This window comes from Poecile atricapillus, chromosome 3 (assembly GCF_030490865.1).
Source record: "Poecile atricapillus isolate bPoeAtr1 chromosome 3, bPoeAtr1.hap1, whole genome shotgun sequence".
NCBI lineage: Eukaryota > Metazoa > Chordata > Aves > Passeriformes > Paridae > Poecile > Poecile atricapillus.
The window spans coordinates 71,643,106-71,662,248 of NC_081251.1; the positions used below are offsets into that span (position 1 = coordinate 71,643,106).

Here is a 19,143-nt window from a genome sequence, read left to right on the forward strand (position 1 = left end):
CATGCAGGTAAAAAGGACACCTATCTGAATATCCAGATTAAGAAAAGGTGTAAAAAAGCTGGCTGAGACCATGATTTTAGTTTGAACCATTGGTCTGGGACTGAAAAAAGAGCTGTGACTTGTTGTAAGTCTAGAGGAATTTGTATTTGTGAGGGAGAATATCTAGTTAAAGAAAGCAGAAAGAATAGCAAACTATAAATTACCTTGGAGGGTTGTGTTGGAAGGCAGGAAAAGAAATGGTTTTGAGCTTGTGGATAACAGAGAATGGCAGGATGATAAAAGATTAATTGAAAACACTGAATGGATCTGTAGATGAGAATCTGAGTTGACAAAATTTCCCTAGTATCCTGTATATTAAAAAACCCCTCGTTACCTTCTTCATGGAGCTTAGGGGAGCTCTCTCTTTTAACTTCATCTGTTTTAAGTGTATTCAGAAAAGCCAGCTCTTAGTTCATTTGTGGCCACAAGATCAGTGAAGCTGTAGCCAAGTCAGCAGAATGCTGTGTTTTGAAGTGGAGCAGTGCTAGGTTTAATGTGACATTACTATGTAATAGGCAGTGTCACCTTTTAGGGAACATACACTTGGGGAGGACTAGATCTCCTGGAATGTTTCCCATTGGGAACAGATGAGTATTAGGCAGGAACCTTTATCTTTCTTATCTTTTAACTTTTGAATATTTAACTTACTTGAAGAAGAGATTTTGAGTGCTCTGAGTTGGGGAAATCCGTATACTTTGGCTGGTGCATTCATTTTGCAGATATTCTGTAATTGTGACGTAATGATAAAGAGTTGTCAGCCCCCAAAAAAGAATGTTATGTAGCTTAATAAAGATAAAATTCTGTCCCTCAGCTGGGCTCCTGACTGTAGTAGCATGTTCTTCTTTTCACTGCATGAGTAAATGTATATTTTAGAAACTTGTGATGGAAGTGTAGCTAATGAAGAGCTGAAAATTTCCTTTTCATTTATCTAGTTCACAAATTATGAAAGATTTTTTTTCTTATTGAAATTTAGTCATAAATGAGCTAGGTTAACAGTATATTAAAGTTTCCAGTATGCTATATATACATGCTATGTAGTTCTAAATATATAGTTCAACTCTGTATGCAGAGTTGTAAGCACAATAGAAAGTTCTATTTTAAAAGGAAAGTTTCTAAACTACACTAAAACGTCAGAGCTGAAAAATGACAAAGGAAATAGTTGCTTTGTTTTTGTTATGAAAACTCAGAATCTGACATTGTAAACAAAGCCTCCAGAGTGCATTTTAGACATCTCAGTAATGACTTTCATATTTTAACTTTGAAACCTACATCTTCAGAAGTAACTGGAAAGATTATTAATCAAAATTTCCAGGCAACAGTTCTCAGTATATCTGATCCTTGCAATATCTTCTGTATTTCACGGTTCACAGAAGATTATCCCTTAATGAATGAGGCCTAATTGTATTTCTTTACCTCACAAGTTAAAAGCATGAGCATACACCAGATCAGCAAAGTTAAAATAACCCATGGGTTTGTGGCACTCTTGTGTGCGCAAGTTCTAATTTTTTCTGCTGAATGACAGATATCCATATAAAAATATTCTATAAAGAAAATAGTGCTTTAAAACTTACTAAGGTACCAAATCTCATGAGCTCCCATGCACCCCTGAATCAAGTTGGGATATTCTGCTGTGGAAAGCACAATATAAACCAGTAAAGTAGCCTGCCAAGATTCTGGCTCATGCGGGCAGTGGGGAGAGCAAGAGTAACTTTTCCAAAATAGCCTCCTGAATTAAACTCAAGCCATGAAACAACCTTTGCAGAGATCTATCCCGCACAGCTGACAGTAAAGAACACTAGCCTCCCATCTATTTTTGTGATGCACACTAAACCCAGCCATAAACAGCATGAGCACCTTTGTGGAACAAGGTAAGGTGTGCTGTGGAACTGCTCTTAATGTACCATGACCTTGGGAAGATCCCTGGATCTGTACTGTAACATAAGTATCTCTAAAAGGCAGGTATTTGCCTTGGTGGAGCATTTATGGGAGATCTTCGATACACACTACAAACAGAGATCTTTGATAATGTTTCACAGTGGTTAAGTTTTCGTTCTAATTGAACTAATGAAGCTAAATGCATACTGGTTTTGTGACACTTGCAAAAGGGAAGCCTGGGGTAACTCTCAAACTTCTTTGTAATGTGGGCTAGAGTTTTGTTCTGACTGTGGTGCAGTATCCCAGTTACAGGCGTTGTATGATTGTGATTTACATGGCAAAACTGTTGAGAACTTGTTTCACAGTCTATAGAAATGAAGCTGCTTGGCAAAATCTGAATTTGAAGGATTTTGGCTTCTCTGTATAATGAAGGTTACTTTTCATTGAATATGAGGGAAGTAATTTTTTTGTTTCTAAGTTTCCCAGTGACATGGAAACTCTCATCCCATTTTAGTGATATCATCATCTGGAGATGATGGTAGTTAGGAATCTGTCCATGAAGCAAAAGAAAACAAATATTTCCTTCATTGCTGTTTTCTCAAAGAAAACAAGCTGAGGCACTTCACTCAATTTGGCTCATGTTATATCTTCGGTTTAATAGTGTTTAATGCTGAGAAAAACGCCTGCATACCTGCAGTCAGCCAAAAAAGAATAAAGTAGTTGACAGGGCAGCATTTTTCTTGCTTTGTGGTTTGAAACTAAACCAGCTGTAAAGTTTTCAGTAAGATATAAATGGCATTGTGTTAATGTTGGGCAAGGGAGGAAGAGCTTGACGTGGGTCAGCTGCCTGCCCTGAAGATGTAAGATTTTTAGCGTCGCAAAATGTTTTGTTCATTTTATTTAATGCAGAAATCTTCATTCAGAGATAAATGTTAAGATAATTTCTTATTAGTATATTGAAGATACTTAAGCCATATGTGACTTTATAACGTTTGTGTGCTCTGACAATTGTGTATCAATCTGGTGCTTCCTCAGATAGTGACTAGAGGATGTGAAACCACGGAAATGACCCTGCGGAGAAATGGGCTGGGCCAGCTTGGATTCCACGTGAACTTTGAAGGGATAGTGGCAGACGTGGAGCCCTTTGGATTTGCATGGAAAGCAGGTCTCCGGCAAGGGAGCCGCCTGGTTGAGATCTGTAAGGTGGCTGTGGCAACTCTGACGCATGAGCAAATGATCGACCTTTTACGCACGTCGGTCACAGTAAAAGTGGTGATTATTCAACCACACGAGGATGGAGCGCCCAGAAGGTAAGGAGCAGCAGTTCTCAGTGTAACATTTGTATCTGTTGGGGTTTTTTTCTCTACTGCTGCTTAAACCATGACTGTTTCGTTATTCGGTAAATGGATGTTGTCCGCCATGATGGGTGATAATATTGTTGATGGCGGTTAAAGCAATCTTCTCCCCAGCACCCATATTGACTTGTTATAGAAGATAAAATGAGATCCTGCAAGAAATTTAATAGGAAATTTATTTTTATATGACTTTAAAAGGGTAGGAAGTAAACTTTAGTGTATCCTGACTGAGCTGTCCTGAAAGCTGATGTTACTTCTTTTCGGCCACGGGAGAGTTTTATATTTTAATGCCGAATTAAAAAATGTAGAAACTTTTTCACGAAATTGCACCTTGTTTATCTTTGAGATTTCTCCAAATCCTGACTACTGGAAGAGATTTGTTTGGTTGGGTTTTTTTATGTTGAAATTTAATGAAAATAGTGAATTGCTGGATTCTGCACATAAATGGTACCAAGTCTTAGAGTTCTACTCACTTTTTACAAATATCTAATTTGTTCACATTAAATGGTGAGTTACATCAGTGAGTTTATCATTTAAAGCAGAGAAATATTATTGCAACGTGAAATATATGCTCATGCTTAGGGAAAGACTGTAATAACAATCATTACAGTGACTGTACCAGTGTTTTCAGGGGTGAAATGCATTTTTCTTTCATCAGTGTTCCTTTTTTGGTGACAAAAGACATTTTACTCTATTTTTTAATATCATGAGGCAGTGAAGTAGGAAAAATTTGAAACTTTGTGACGGTGTGACTATTTCTCACACACCTTGTCTAGTCAGTGTTAATTTGGCTCATTCTAAATGAGAAGTGTACCAGAGTAAATTTAATTACTTCTCTTCTCGTACCAGGCCAACTTTAAATCTCTTGTTGATTTTTAATTCAACAGAAAAAACATTAGATGTGTTGCTTTTGGCAAGACAACAAGCAATAAAATTTTACGTAGCATGCAGCACTGTGAAGTCGATGCCAACTGTATACAAATGCTGTTTAATTGGTGGCAATTCTCCAAGTAGTCATTGGCCTGATGTATGACACACAAGTGCTGTCCCCTGCCTCAACCTGCATCGTGATGCCTCCCTTTCTGAACAAAATGCCTGTGAATGTAGAATAGCACCGTTTTGCTTAGTTGGATAGAAATTTGCAATTAAGCCTCTCTTTGCTTAGCTTTGCTATTCTCACCATCTGCTTCTGGGTATGAATTTTCACTGACTTGTTTGGTATACATTTCCAAGCTGTTTACAGAATATGAGCCTAATGAGATGATCCCATTATATTGAAGGTAAAAATGTGTATTTTATAGGCCCTGATAGAAAAATACATACTGTATGAACTGTTTATATTGTCTTTGGTATAAATCTTTTTCTAGAGATAAAATGTTTAAATCCCAGATCAGTGTGATACATAGCACCCAAGTCTATATGTAGGAGGAGTTTGAACTGAGTGTTACCACACTGAGAAAAATCTGCAAAATCCTCTTTATAAATTTTAGCACTTTTTAAATTGTGACTAATTACTAAGAAAAATTATTTTAAAGCTATGTGCCTGTTCTAAAATTTTTTTAAAGAATGTGTAAGTTCTTTTTAGCTTCACCTTTCTAGTATGTATATATAAAATAAATGTCTCTTTCAATTATCAGTTTCCCACAGAAAACTGCTCATTTTCCTTTGTATATCCCCAAAAATATGATCAGTGATTTCGACTGTCCAGTCTCTGTAGGGTTTTGAGCTTGCCTTTTCTCAATGTTTATACTCTAAACAGAGCAGACAGAAAGCAGTTATAGATATTGCATGACAAGTCTGAGAATTTCATTTGACAAATATGATCTTTGTTTGTAAAATATATTAATGAAAGAGGGAAAAGAGGAGAGGGAAGAAAGGGATAAATTATCAGAATTTTGGGGGCAAAGATAGGCTATCACTGCTACTTACCAGTTAAAACTTATGCAAATCTGTCTCCCTGTCTCCTACTCAATTGGTTCTCTTAGACTTCTGCATGTTCTTGTCACAGAAACAGAGAATAGCTGAGGTTGGAAAGGACCTCTGCAGGTTGTTGAGTTGTTCAAAGCAAGGTCAGCCAGAGCAGTTTGCTCATGGACATGTTCACTGGGTTTTGTATATCTCCAGGGATGGAGATTCAAAAATTCAATATTTCAGTTTCAATATGCAGTCATCCTTTCAGAGAGAAAAGTTTATATGTGTACCTAAATGGAATTTCCGGCACTTCAGTTTTGCACCTTGCCTCCTGTGTATTCAGTAGATATAATTCTTAGTCTGTCATCTCTTTTCCTTAATCCCCCCACTAGATATTTCATACACATTGATAAAATCCCTCCTGAGTCTTCTCTTTCCCTGGCTGAATGATACCAGCACTTTCAGTTTCTCCTTGTGTTTTAAATGTTCTTATCCCTTAATCGTCTTTGATCCTTTGCTGGACTTGTTCCATATGTTGATGTCTCTCTTGTACTTTGTTATCAGGATTGCTCAGAAATTTACAGGTAGTAGTTTTGGACATAAAACAGGAGTATCTGGAGAACTAAAATCCATTTCACCTTCACCTGACAAGAAATGTCCCTGTCCTTGGAGAGTCCATGCATGGCTGTAACAGGATAGAATCAATCCTCTGTGAGTGACACATACCTGTGGTGAACATTTAAGGCAGGTGTGACAGCTTGTCAGGAGGGAGCTTTTTTGTATCAAGTAGCTCTAATAATTATCAAATAACACTCAACAGACATACAGATATTTTTTGTCATATCTGGGGGTCGATCCATGCTTGACCTACACATTACAAGTGTCTAGGAGAATGATGGTTAAAAAGCAGGAGAAAGCTTTACATCTGTGCTCCAGTACTTATTGCTTTTATTCACAGCTGGTTTTAGAGGTTTTCTGCTAAGAAATGATGCATCAGACTATCTGACATATGTAGGAAAGTACATTTGGAGGCTGAAATAAGTCCCTTGAAAGTTTGACTCATCCTACAGAGTATATGATCTTCTGGCAGTTGGGTAGGCTTTTCTTCTTTTCTGTATTTCAACCTGGTTTCTCAGAGCATATACTGGTAGGTTGTTCTTTCGGGTTTTTTTTGTTTGTTTTTTTCTTTGACTTAAATGCCATAATCTAGGGTTTCAAGTTTAGCCACTAAGATTTTTCCCACAGTGCATAGATAAAAAAATACATTCATCTATGTTTCTGAAAGGATTAGTTGCATTAAAAATTTGAATACATTTACAAGAATGTAAATATAATTTTAGCAAAAGACCAAAAAAATCCAGAGTTTTATGAAAAAAATCTGAATGTGTATAATTTTATTAGTGCCTACCTTCCATTTTCTGAGATAATCAGCTGGTTTCCAGTTCTTGAAAGACTAGTTTCTGCTTAGCTTTGTCTGCTGGGTTTCATGAATACAAAGCAATGAGGAATTTCTCTTTGGATTGCTTACTAGCACTGGTTCCTTGCTGGGATCAAATTCTGAAGTGAATTTACACAGATTGGACATGTGATTGCCATGGAGTATCTTGGGAATTGTATCCTTAAAGTGAAAATTAGTTTCAAATGTGCAGGGGTGTTTCTCAAACAGTCCCTTGAAAAAACATCAGCCAAAGTGGAGATCTTTAATCAAGTTCTTGACCTGATTTTTTTTGTCTGTTAGCTTGCCCACAAATAATCTTCAATTTTAAAAGAAAACCAGCAAAATGTAAGTGTACACCCAACTGAGAATAAACTATTAGCAGTAAACCATTAACAAGGATTTTTTTTCCTGCAAAGTGTCTTGTATTCATTTCTTTCAGCATGAAAATAAACTATTTGAATGTTGAAGGTGCTTATAAATGAATGTTACAAGGTGATTAGGAAATTACAGAGGAAAATTCGGCTCAATAAATGTCTTCCATTACTTAATGTAGATTCTTCTACTGAAGTCTTGACAGTAGTATATGCAAAAGCAATCATGGAATAAGGCCTTTCATTTACTATCCTGTAAAATTAATGAACTTGAGACAAAGCTCCTGCTGTTTTCAGTTTGCTTCAGCAATTAAATAATCATGCACAAATTGGTGCAGAAATCAAAATTATTTGTGTGGCATTGGGCTGATATTTAGATAGGAAGAAGAAATTGCTATTTAAAACATAAATTCTTTAAGAGACTAAGCGGTATTAGAACAAATATGTTGGTCATTGCTTTTAGATCTGAATAAGTATTCTTGTGTCATATTTGTTTCTGTGCTAGGTCTGTCCTTTCAGAATTGTTGATTTGGGATTGTATCCATTTGAACAGGGGAATAATGATGTTCATTCTAATTTGCTTTTGCTGGTGGTGTTATAGTAGTGTTCAAGGACACTATATCCTTAATCAGCCAAATCCAATCAAGGAATTCAGGCACTCCTAAATCTATTTTAAACTGTAGATTTTGCTAGATTCTTTTTTATTATATTTTACCTATGTGTTTTTCTTAGTTCAACTACCATTTTATATAAAAAAGACACCGCTTGAGAAATTAATTAAGAAACAATTTCTAGGAAATTTAGAAAGTAAACAAAATTTTAAGCAAAATTTCCAGGGCTGGTTGTAAACAGAAGCAGGAGAGCTGTAGAAGCAATAGTTTCCACTGTTGGTCTGAATAAGCAAGAGACACTTTTTCTGCTGTTGTAGGTAGTTTTGAAAATACAAATACTTTAGTAACAGTGACTGAAACTGCCTGTGGGCCATTTTTAAGTACTGCTGCAGTTCTTCTGAGGTTATTTTATTCTTTTGAACCTTGCAAACTCCTTCTTACAAATAAAAGAGATGTAATGACTTCTTTTCCATTCCTCATACTTCCCCTTAAGTGACTATGATTTCTTTGAAAGAATTGTCTTTCTGGGGCTCTTTGAAATTAACAGATAACCAGCAGAGTATAGAATGTTTGGAAAATGCTCTTAGGAAGGGGAAGAGGCTACTGTGTGGTGGAGTTCAGTTACTGTCACAGAGGTGTTTGCCATAAGCTGGTGGGAAAGTTCATAGGGCCTTCAGATTCCTAATATTTATTTGCTTATTTAATAAATTAAGCCACCTGATCTACAAAGAGGCCAAGTCTAACATCACCTGAGGCAGGTTGAAGCAGCAAAACTTGAAACTGAATGTTTGGTTGTAAAAGCAGAATTTGGATGTACCACACCTTTTAATTACCACCCCTGGTGCTAATCTAAGAAGGCTGAAAATACCTGAAATGTCTAGATTCTGATGTTTTATAGAAATGACTAGAAGAACTATCACTAAGAAAATGGAATTACACTAATTGGAAACTGTACTACTTGCAAAAGTCAATCCTCTCTACCCAACAAAAAATAAAATGGGAGAAAATGCTTAACTGTGTTTCTCATACAAATAAAGTCTTTGATGCTTTTCTTACTGAGTTATGAATGAACTTATAGTAGAGGTTAATTATAATTGTTAAAGTTAATTATGTGTACAGTTGTTACAGTTGAGCAGAAAAAAAACCCTAAATGCTTGGCAAAGTACTGTTTATCTCTATGGAGAGATGCAAAGAGTTCCAGACTCTTTTTTCTCCTCTTTTTTTCTTTTCTTCTTTCTTCTCTCTATTCATGGAATCATACTAGAGTCCTAGAATGTTGTGGGTTGGAAAGGACCTTAAGAATCATCTAGTTCCTGTGTGTATTTCTCTTTTTCATGTAACAGTAGAGATATAGAGGCTCTTTAGGAGGACTCTGAATTGCTTGTCAGCTCACCAACACAAAGGTTCTTTTTAAAACTGAATAGTAATAAAGATCAGAGGGACAATGAGTTTATCCTCAAGGAGGAAGGATTGACAGCTTCAGCTCTTTAGCTCCATGGAGGGACTGTAAGAGAGTCATCACTTCCCTTAAACCAAAGTGATAGGGTGGGCAGCAGCCCTGTCTGAGGTTGCTGTAAGCAATCTCATACATTTATTGTGGTATAAAATTATTTAAATATAAAATTGATATAATATTTTAAAAAAAATTAATTATGTATGACCACTGTTAATAGATTTCTGAGATGTCAGAACTTGGAATTTTTGTCTTGACTTTTTGACCAAATTTCTCTTAGACCATTTCAGTATTATGCAGTGTCTTGGATTTGTGCTATAACTGATACAGGAAGTCAGTGGAATTGAGATACTACCTCCAGGAGGTACTTTGCAGTGTTAGGGAAAGGAAAAATCTATGTATGTCTTAACTAACTACATACTGAGTCTCAGCAAAACTAAGCTACTAAATTCTGCTTTCCAGTTAAATCCCTATAATTATATAAAATTAATCTGTGTTTTATTATGTGGATTTAATAGATTGCACAATGAGTCCTCAGGCTTGTTGTGTCGCTTTGGGCACTGCTGTGTAAGAACAAACATGCACTCTAATAGAAGTGATTGTTTTCAAAAACAAAGTTTGAGTTAGCAGAATGCAGTTATTGTTCTGCTGGATAAAGACTCTTTCTTGAGCAGGATTAGATGTTTGGTATTGAAATGGTATCAGTGTAATAAACTGATGCACACCAGTGCTTCCTTCTGTATCCCTACATCTCCTTGCAATACATTGAACCGGAGTTAAACTGTAATTCTAGTTATTTTGATACCCTAACAAATTGTTCATGCTTGAAATCTGTAACTAGCTGGAGCCCAAGTACTGAAGTTGTACCCAGTAGGTGATACTCATAGAATTTAGCAGAAAAAAAGGCTTTTGTATAGCTATCAAGGTGACAGGATGCTGATCATGGTGCATGGCAGCTTGTCTTTTCCATGGAGATGGATATTTACCAAGTTTAACTAGACTCCCTGCCTTATGTAGGCCCTTCACAGAGCCTATTACAGAGCCTTTGTATGAATTCTGAAACTAACACTGGTTTGGTTAATGTAGTTTTAAAAATTTAATGGACTGCTTGATAATTCTTTCAGAACATAATGCTCCTTGCAGGAACATTAGAATATTGCAGATTTTTATAGTGGACTCTTAAATTTTATTATGTTGTCATGACCTGCTAGCTGTATCATAGAGTCATTCTCTCTTTAATTGCAGAGTAGGTTTTATTAACCAAATTTTTAATAGGATAATATGGCTCTTGAACCAAAGGTATTAGTAGGAGTCTGTGCTTTATACTGAAGCATTGATTTAATTAATGCCAAGCTATGGTGAAGGGCAGGAAGTGCTGTAATTTCTGATGTGTAGTTAAGATATGGTCTCATTTGCTTGTTAAATAGTGTGAGCCTGTTTTCCAAATGTTATATTGGATAAAATTGCAAAAGACATTTGATATCCTATACTTGTTTAACATAAATTTAAAACCATAGAGATTTATCCTTATGTATCCTTCAAAGTGAATTTAAAAGAAATATATAACATTTAAATTTAAAAGCTATCATTCAATACCAGTGTCAATGTATATTCTTGCACTGGTGGAATAAGTAAAATCATAAGTAAAAGTTAGATAAAGGTCAAATTACATATTTAAGAGGGAATTGCATTTATTTTTGAGTTTTTTGGGTTTTTTCATGCAAGATAACTTACAGTTTGATCCATGGCAGGGAGTGGAGGTGGGGATTGCAGGCATGAAGTAATTCCTTCTCTGTCTTCCTGATATAGGAGGTAGCTACAATTACAACCTTACCTCTCTCAATATACTGCAGTATCTGTTCTTTAGGCAGTGCTTGTGAAGCAGTGAAGCATATTTTTTCATATAAATGTTGATTGGTTTGGTACTTTTAAATTAAGATTTAAAAGCCTTATGTGAGAAAAGAAGCTATCTGAAACCATGGAAATTCTTTTTTGAGCCAGTTAAAAGAAGCATTCTAGGGCTCTGTTTTGAATTCATAAGCAGCACTGTTGAATTTTTATAGTGATTTGAAACAAGGTTGTTTTGTAAGCATTTTTTCTGCGGGAACTGTGCCCTCAATATATTATTCTTTTCATTTGTGGGAAGAATATGTTTTCCTGATGCAAACAAACACAAAATTTTGTAAAAAAATTTTACAAAATTTTCAGTTCTTACTCATTGTGGGAAAGCTTATTGCTTACTGTCATTATACCATGCATTTGTTAATTAGTCAGCAAGCTAAGTCAAACTAAATAGTAGTAACAGTCCCTTTTGCTTTTAAAACACATGGTTATTTTTACAGCATTTAGAGTACTTTATGGGGAGTATCTAATGAGGGCTACAATCACAATTACATGCTATAAACTTTCTCAGTTACCAAGATGAAAATGGATGGTATTGGTTTACCAAGTAAAATAGATATCTTAAAACAAAAGTTGGGGAGGGGGTGGTTTGTTTCTAATGCCTAAAGCCTATAGGAATGAAGAAGGGAGTAAAACAGTACTAAGAAATTAGCAGAAGGCAGATTGAAATTTTAGCCAACGTAACTGTTCTACTTCTTCTTCAAATAATGGAAAACTGTATATATATGGTCACATGAAAAGTTGTGCAGTGCACCAAACTACTATTAACCTTGCTATGACATTTCTGCATTCTTTGATCTGTTTGTCTCATATGTAAAACTTCATACTTAAAAACAAAAAGGAAAAACAGAAGGACCATGGTTACATTGCTGGAGGCTGTTGTCTCCTGCACTTTCTTCATTGCAGGCAGTGAATGAGGCAGGAACTTGCATAAAGGGAAGAATGATCTTGGAACATAAGCAGTTGAAAATCACACCTGAAAAATAGATTCTATATATGCTTCAACAATAGAAAAGTTTGCACAATTCTGTGCAATTCTCTTAACTTGACCTTTTTTCATGGTGTTCGTCATTCTAAGAGCCCAATATGCGAGTCTCAGAAGAGTGAGAAAAGTTTTAAAAATCGATACAGGGACTGAGGCAGTTTGAAGTGGTGTTCTGAATAACTGTGGCATTTCAGGGTGAGGGGAAGGCTAGAGATATACCAAATTGACCCTCTGAAATGATGTAATAATTTTATAACAGTTATTTCTCTGTAGTGCCACATGTCTGTGAGAAGAGATTATTAGGCTGGTTTTATCTCCTTAGGGAAGCTCAAACCAGGAAATCATGATTGCAAAATTCTGTGATGCCTCCAGCATATCCAACTATGATTTGTCAGCAGAGGTTGAACATGTCAAATTTTATTGGTGCATCTCACAATGATATTTCTGATAAAATAATATCATTGAAAAACCAGGAATTCTGAGTTCTGCTTTGGAACATGCTAGCTCTTCAGCTCATCTTCATCAAGGTGTCATCCACCCTATATTGGCTATTGATCTCCATTCTCAATGCTTTCATAATCTATATTTTTAAGTTCTTTTTCATGTGTTTGAGTGCCACCAGGGATAGAGATTTAGTGCTACAGGATAAATGTGCCAATTTGCTACTAAAAATCTCAGCAGAGTGAAACATTTGGCTGGATCAGACTGTGCATAGAATGTAATTGCTACAGTTGCTGTTGGGTCTTCCCTTCAGCAACCTTGAATAAGGCAGCTTGCTTTTTGTCTAATATTTTTTCTTTTAATCTATTTACAAGAAAACAGATAATGAAAATATTCTTTGGGAATGTTGATTTACAAGCTTTAATGCAGAGTGATTTAATGTGTGAGAATTTATGCAATTTACTTGCACTGCACATTTGTGTTAAGTCATTTATGCCAAGATATTTTCAGGATTAAGACTGTAACCTCTTTACACTCTGTTGCACATTCTCTAGGTGTTCTTAGTTTAGTTGCAAATGGTAAATGTTGGTTTTCCAACAAAAGCAAATCGTGATCAAAACTCAGCTAAGGAATAATGCAGAATTGTAGTTGAGACAGAGGAGCAAATTTTCACTTTCTTACTTAAACTGAATGTATTGCTTTGGAAGTATTTAGGGTGTTCTCTTCATAGACACTGATTTAGTACACTGCCTATCAGAAAAATAATGGAGATGGAATGTTGAGAATATAAAAAATATCCAGTGATAATCAATGTTGACTTAAAGGGTGTGTGAAGCTTCTATTAACTAATTTCTGAAACAGTAACACTTGATTATTGAGTGCAGTTGGAGTCTGCAGCAAATATCCCACAGGCACATGGATCATTTGTGGAATGCTACCAGTACTTTTACCTGGGTTTACATGGTCTGTGAATACTGTTAGTATTTAACCGTACTGTAAAGCACACTTCAAGCAGAGGTGGTAGGCCAGACTGTTGCATCTTCCTTCCACTTCCCCAATTCTCTTCCAGGTTTACAAATTCCTGGGAAAAGAGACATTAGAAAGTACACTTCAAAAACACAGGGGAAAATATTTAGGTGCCAATTAATCATTGGTGTTGTTTTCTGTGTGCTCTGTCATTTGGTGGGGACAAGGTTGGATTCTAAAGGAGAGTTCTCAATCCTGCTTAGAAACGTTTAGTTTGCTGCAAAGCAACAAACTTGTTTCTGAAATTTAAACAAATCAGTGCCATTTTAGAAAAACTTTGTGCTTTACGACTTCTAAGTGCCATGACTCTAAAAGTTTTTATTATGTAAAATTCAAGTTGAAGATTAATTTATAAAAGTTTAATATGTTCCCCTTTTTTGAAGGGCAAGGAGGCAGTTCAAAGATCTTTGAGCACATGACAGCAAATCTTTTATTTTGAAGTGTTTTCTACCTGCTTGGCATGACAGTTTTGAAGTGTTCAAAGTACAAATGCTGTATGAAAACCTTTGGGTACCTGAAATAAAAACATGTATATACTTTTGACTGAAAATGCAAGATTTCTCTCTCTGTTCTCTCTTGTGAGACTGAATTTTTATTTGTCCCACAGGGGTTGTTCAGAACTTTGTCGTATACCCATGGTGGAATACAAACTTGACAGTGAAGGCACCCCATGTGAGTATAAAACCCCTTTCAGAAGGAATACCACTTGGCATCGGGTGCCGACTCCCGCTGGGCAGCCTCTCTCTCGTGCCTCTCCAATCCTAGGAACATCTGACAGACTGCAGTGCCAGCAGCTTCTCCAGCAGGCTCAGACAGCCATTCCTCGTAGCACTTCCTTTGATAGAAAGCTGCCAGATGGTGCAAGGTAATAAATACGCTCTCTGGTTAATGGCTGTCATTTTCCTAATGTCTATTACTTTTGAAATCTCTGCTTTCTACAACTTCGGTGTCTTGTTTTTGTTGAGTTTTGACAGTACTTTTAATTCTGAGGTTGTATTAAATACCATTCACTGGACCAGTCTGCTTGAAACAAGTGACTTTCGGTGTTTGTGGTGGAAATGGTCTGCACTGAGGATCCTACTGCTGAGGACAGCTGACCTTTCCCTGTAGTCCCCAGTCAGTGAAGTGGGAAACTGCCTTATAAATTTGGGATCTTACTAATGTCCTGTTCCCCACCTTTTGGAAGACTAGTTAAACAAATACTGAATGTAAATAAAATTAACTCATTCCTTTAAAGATTAATTTTTTACTCTCACTACCAAGGTATTGGCATAGTTTCAAAGGGTTCTGTAACACATTACCAGCCCTTATGTTTTGCTTTGCTTTTAATTAAACAAAGCAGAGCTTGTGATTTGAATATGTAACACCTCTTAGATGATGGGATGGTATCCTTAAATGTTAGCTCTGTTCTAATTTAATCATAATTCTTCATAAGATGAAACATCGTTTTTAAAGATAAAAATTTGCAAATACATTTGGCCTTTGAATTATTTACGAAAACCATATGTCTTGAGCACAATTCTGTCCTTTATTGTTTATAATTATTTCAGGTTATTCCCATATCTATGGGGTGATGTAGTTCTAACTTCCAAGTAAATAATTACTGTATGTTGAAAATATCTGAGTGATTCAAAAATCTAAAATACTAGTCTTAAATTCTGGATTAAATCATTAAATGCCTCTATTGCCACATTGACTACTTTATTTAATACAAAAGAATTAATGACTTTTTACATTGAAATGTACACAAGTAATAGTATTAAAATAGTATTGAAAATATGTCTCTTTCATTGTCTGGGGAAGGAAGACTCCCAGGTGTGACCATTTGGTCATTTGTTTCCTTCTACCCTACCCTCCTCTCCACTCCCTGAAAAATTGGGGGGTACATTTTTGTAAGCATTTAAATACTATTATACAACTTAAGCTTTTCCTAATGTCTTGTTAATAAAATTCTCGATAACATCTAATGTAAAGAAATGTATCAAATGTCTAGAAATACTTAATAATTTATGAAGCTTTATTAAGCATACTGTATGCCGATACAGACAAGAAATGAAAGCTTTCTGACATGCTACTCAATTCCAAAAAGACTTCACAAGCATAAGCTGCACTTCTTGTAACACTCAGCAAAGCATGTGAAAAAAATGCTTAGACTGAGTCTACTCTTATCATGAAGAAATTCCTGCATCACTTAAGCAAAACATGTGCAGTGCAGAAGTGCTATTCTGGGGAAGACACTATGCAGAGTATAAATAATGGAAAGAGAGGAAAATTATGGATTCTGGCATGTAGGTCTTGAAACATGTAAAGAAAGGTACCTAATTGGCAAGGTCTTTCTACATGGGAAGAGGCAGAGTTGATGATTTGGCAGAGAGATGAGCTTAAAACAGAAGAGTTTGAAGTAAGGTGGATTAGTACTTAGAAGTAGTCTTGCAAGGGTGAAAGTGTATACTCAGGCTAGGTAAATGGTGGAGAGATTTTTAGAGGGTCAGAGACCCCATATCAGTTTAAGAGTGCAAGCAGGAGAAGCAGGTTGATGAAACAGGGAAGATTTAATAGTTGATCTGAAAATGAGCTAAGGGTGAAGTCAGCAATAAAATTGATTGGTTTAGAAATAAAAAGAGGAAGAAGTAGAAGAAATGTATACTGTATGTAGTAAGAGACTTAAGCAGCAAAAATTCAACTGCTGTGACATATAATATTTAGGTGCCCAGTCTGTGGAGTGAAATTAGAAACTGAGAGCTGAACGCTTACGCTCCTAATACAATTCCCGAGAATTGAATGCTTTGAGAAGGCAATCCAAGTATTCTGGAGTTGTTCAAGGAAAATCCTCTACTTAGTCACTTAAAAATAGGAGGGTGTCCTTAAGCTCTACTCTTGTTTTCACAGAGTGGCTGGTTCTGTGGCAGCTACTCATAGCATGTGCCTAAGCGAAGCTTTAGGTGGTCTCTCTGTTCAGAGTTTTGCACCAAGAAGTCTCTGTGTACTTTAGCCCCTGAGTGACACTTGTGGGCAATACATCCTATCACCTGGAGTCTGGAATCCATTCCTGAGAGCAGATGGTTGGAATTTTTGTGTGAAGGAACTGTGTGGGGCAGTCATTGATGGGATTTCTGTGGCTCTCCTTCTGTAGCCACTCATTGTTTACTAGGCTAAAGGCTTCACACTTGCCCAGCAAATGGGAGGTAGACATATTTCAGCCTTGGAACAGCACAAAGCAATATCCTGGCTTTGGGGACAATGTCCTAAACATCAGCCTGGACGGTGGAAACACATGGGATCATAATTTATCCATTACTTAGTGCTGGATAACTTAATCTGTGCACGAAATGCATAATTCTTGGTGGTAATAACTTCATGGAGCTGAATTTAGCTGTAATCTATTGACTACTTCACATAATTGAGAGAGGTTCAATCCTGTCAATACTTCTCAGAGAAAGACATGCTAAAAAATAAGGTATTACACTATTTATTGTAGATTGACTATTAGACAAAATATAACACCTAATGCCTTTAAAAAAACAAAATATAATCGCTGCTGTCTTTAAAATTTTCAAGCTGAATGGTAAAGTTGCTTATTAAAAGTTCATATTCTTGGGAAAGTTGTTTGCATAAAGAAAAAACACCTCTTCATTTCCTTCCTGAGTACATACATTCATTTCTACATGAAAAAGAAAAGGGGGGAGAGAAAAGAAAAAAAAGGTAAACACAGGGAATTAAAAATAATGTTAAGATAGCTGAAGGAAATTCTATTGTAATTATGGAATGATATGCACAGAAGTGAAGGAAAAGATGTGATGAAACCCAAATTTAAGCATTAAATTTCAACTCTCTGGAAATCTAACAAAACTGGTTAGAGACATTGTTAAGACATGAAGCTTAAAAGTTTAAATAATAAGTACAAAATAATATCCTTCATGAAAATGTTTTTTTTTGTTGTTGTTGCTTTTCTATGTTAAAGGATTAATTAAATAAATTTTTAAAAAGTATTAGAATGCCTCTTCCAATTTTACTATCTCTAAAATTGGAATAAGTGCCAAGGAAATAACAATAATGTCTGATCCAATATGAGAACTTCACACACATGAATTTAGAGACCTAATCCAGCTGCTCTGACTCCTGAGTAATCCCACTTATTCAGGACTAAAGCCAGATCTAAGGAAAATAGGATTTGGTACTTAGTCTTTCTCTTTTTGTGCCTTTTTATATATTCAGTTGGAAATATTTTATTTGTGAATAAATGCTATACTTTTAAAATTCTCATTAAAGTTTTATGAAACTGAGATAAACCTTTTAAATTCCCCAAATGAATGTAACTAAGTGTCCATACTACATCTGTATTATTTGTGAAAATGAATGTATTTGATAAAAGAAGCACAGCCCAGTTCAAATCTGAAAACCCTACAAATACCTCAGTGCACTGTTAATGACTCTAAAATCAACATTACAGAAGTTCTCCAAGCAACCAGTCCTCATCCAGTGACCCAGGACCCAGCGGGAGCAGCCACTGGAGACAGCAAGTGGGATATGACGGGTATTAGTGATTTTAAAAATTTTTATTTAAATCTTGCAGTAGCTCACATGCATCTTCTTTCATAAGCAAAATTTGTATGTCTGTTTTAGATTTTATTTTCAAACACTGTTAGTATCTTCTAAGATGCACAGGTTTACTGATATTTGATGCAACATGCATGCAAACACAATTTTAAAGTCATCCTAATTTAACTCTTTAGGATCATATTTTTAAAATCAGGTAAATGAAAAATGGTTCTCTGTTTTATTTTCCCAGTAATGGGCCAGAAATCAGCTGGTAACTCAGAACTAAAATAAAATAATAATACTTCCTCCTCCTGCTTCAGGAGGAAGGTGTTTAATTTAAAAAATAAAAATCTTTATGGTCTTCGAAGGTTTTATGTCCTGCTATATATGTTTTGATGGCAGCCATTCCCTAGCATATATCCGCAAAAAAGTAGGAATTTCAGAGGTCCCTTCTCCCTAAAAGGCTGTACATAGATGGTCCTTTTGCATCCCTGTTAATCCCTTGGTATTGAAATTTCAGAAGTTAGCTATCTGTATATAAGAGATGACCCAAATATAACTCACGTTATAAGATTATTATGTGAGACATATGTTCTAAACTACTTTAAATTTATGACTTTGTTGTATATATACAGCTGCCGAAAACACTCCTGTTACAAAACGTTGAGCTATGGCAGTATCTACAATGGAGTAATATAAAAGCATTCCAGACTTGCCAAGTGGTTTTCAGAAGCTACTTTTCAGAAAAAAAAAAAAAAGTGAATATTGAAAGCATCAGCTTGACTCCTTGAAGCTTATTAATGCTTTGGCATGATTGACTGTGGATAAGATATTCTGTGTAGCAGATATATATATGCAGTATCTTGCAGACTCTTCAAGGAATTTTACGTAACTCAGTGAAATCTCTGGCAGCTAAATAGATGCTAATAATTCAAATAAAACTGTAACTTTTTTCTTTTTTTTTTGGCATTCAACTCATCAAAATGCATCTTGTGTCATTTTTTCCAGCACCGTTATTTCTAACATCAATCTAGGTTTTAGTTTGTTGCTTTGTGAGATGTTTAAACTTTTGCAGTATAATACAAAACCGTGGATCTGGTACTAACTTACATATTCGTAGTGTGAAACCCTGCAAAGCTATGATTGATTCCTGTGGGGCTTAGATCACAAAGAGGTTAAGCATATATTACCATGGTT

At 35.7% G+C, this 19,143-nt stretch overlaps 1 protein-coding gene across 3 annotated transcripts in view; it reads left to right on the forward strand.

The window, feature by feature from the left end:
* The window catches only part of SIPA1L2 (signal induced proliferation associated 1 like 2), a 127,299-nt gene that overhangs the window by 82,374 nt on the left and 25,782 nt on the right, over window positions 1-19,143 (forward strand). For all 3 annotated transcript variants that reach the window (XM_058836085.1, XM_058836086.1, XM_058836087.1), the window contains exons 10-12: window positions 2,950-3,224; window positions 14,015-14,272; window positions 17,858-17,941. In XM_058836085.1, coding sequence (XP_058692068.1) covers window positions 2,950-3,224; window positions 14,015-14,272; window positions 17,858-17,941 — 617 coding nt within the window. The remainder of the gene's footprint in view (window positions 1-2,949; window positions 3,225-14,014; window positions 14,273-17,857; window positions 17,942-19,143) is intronic.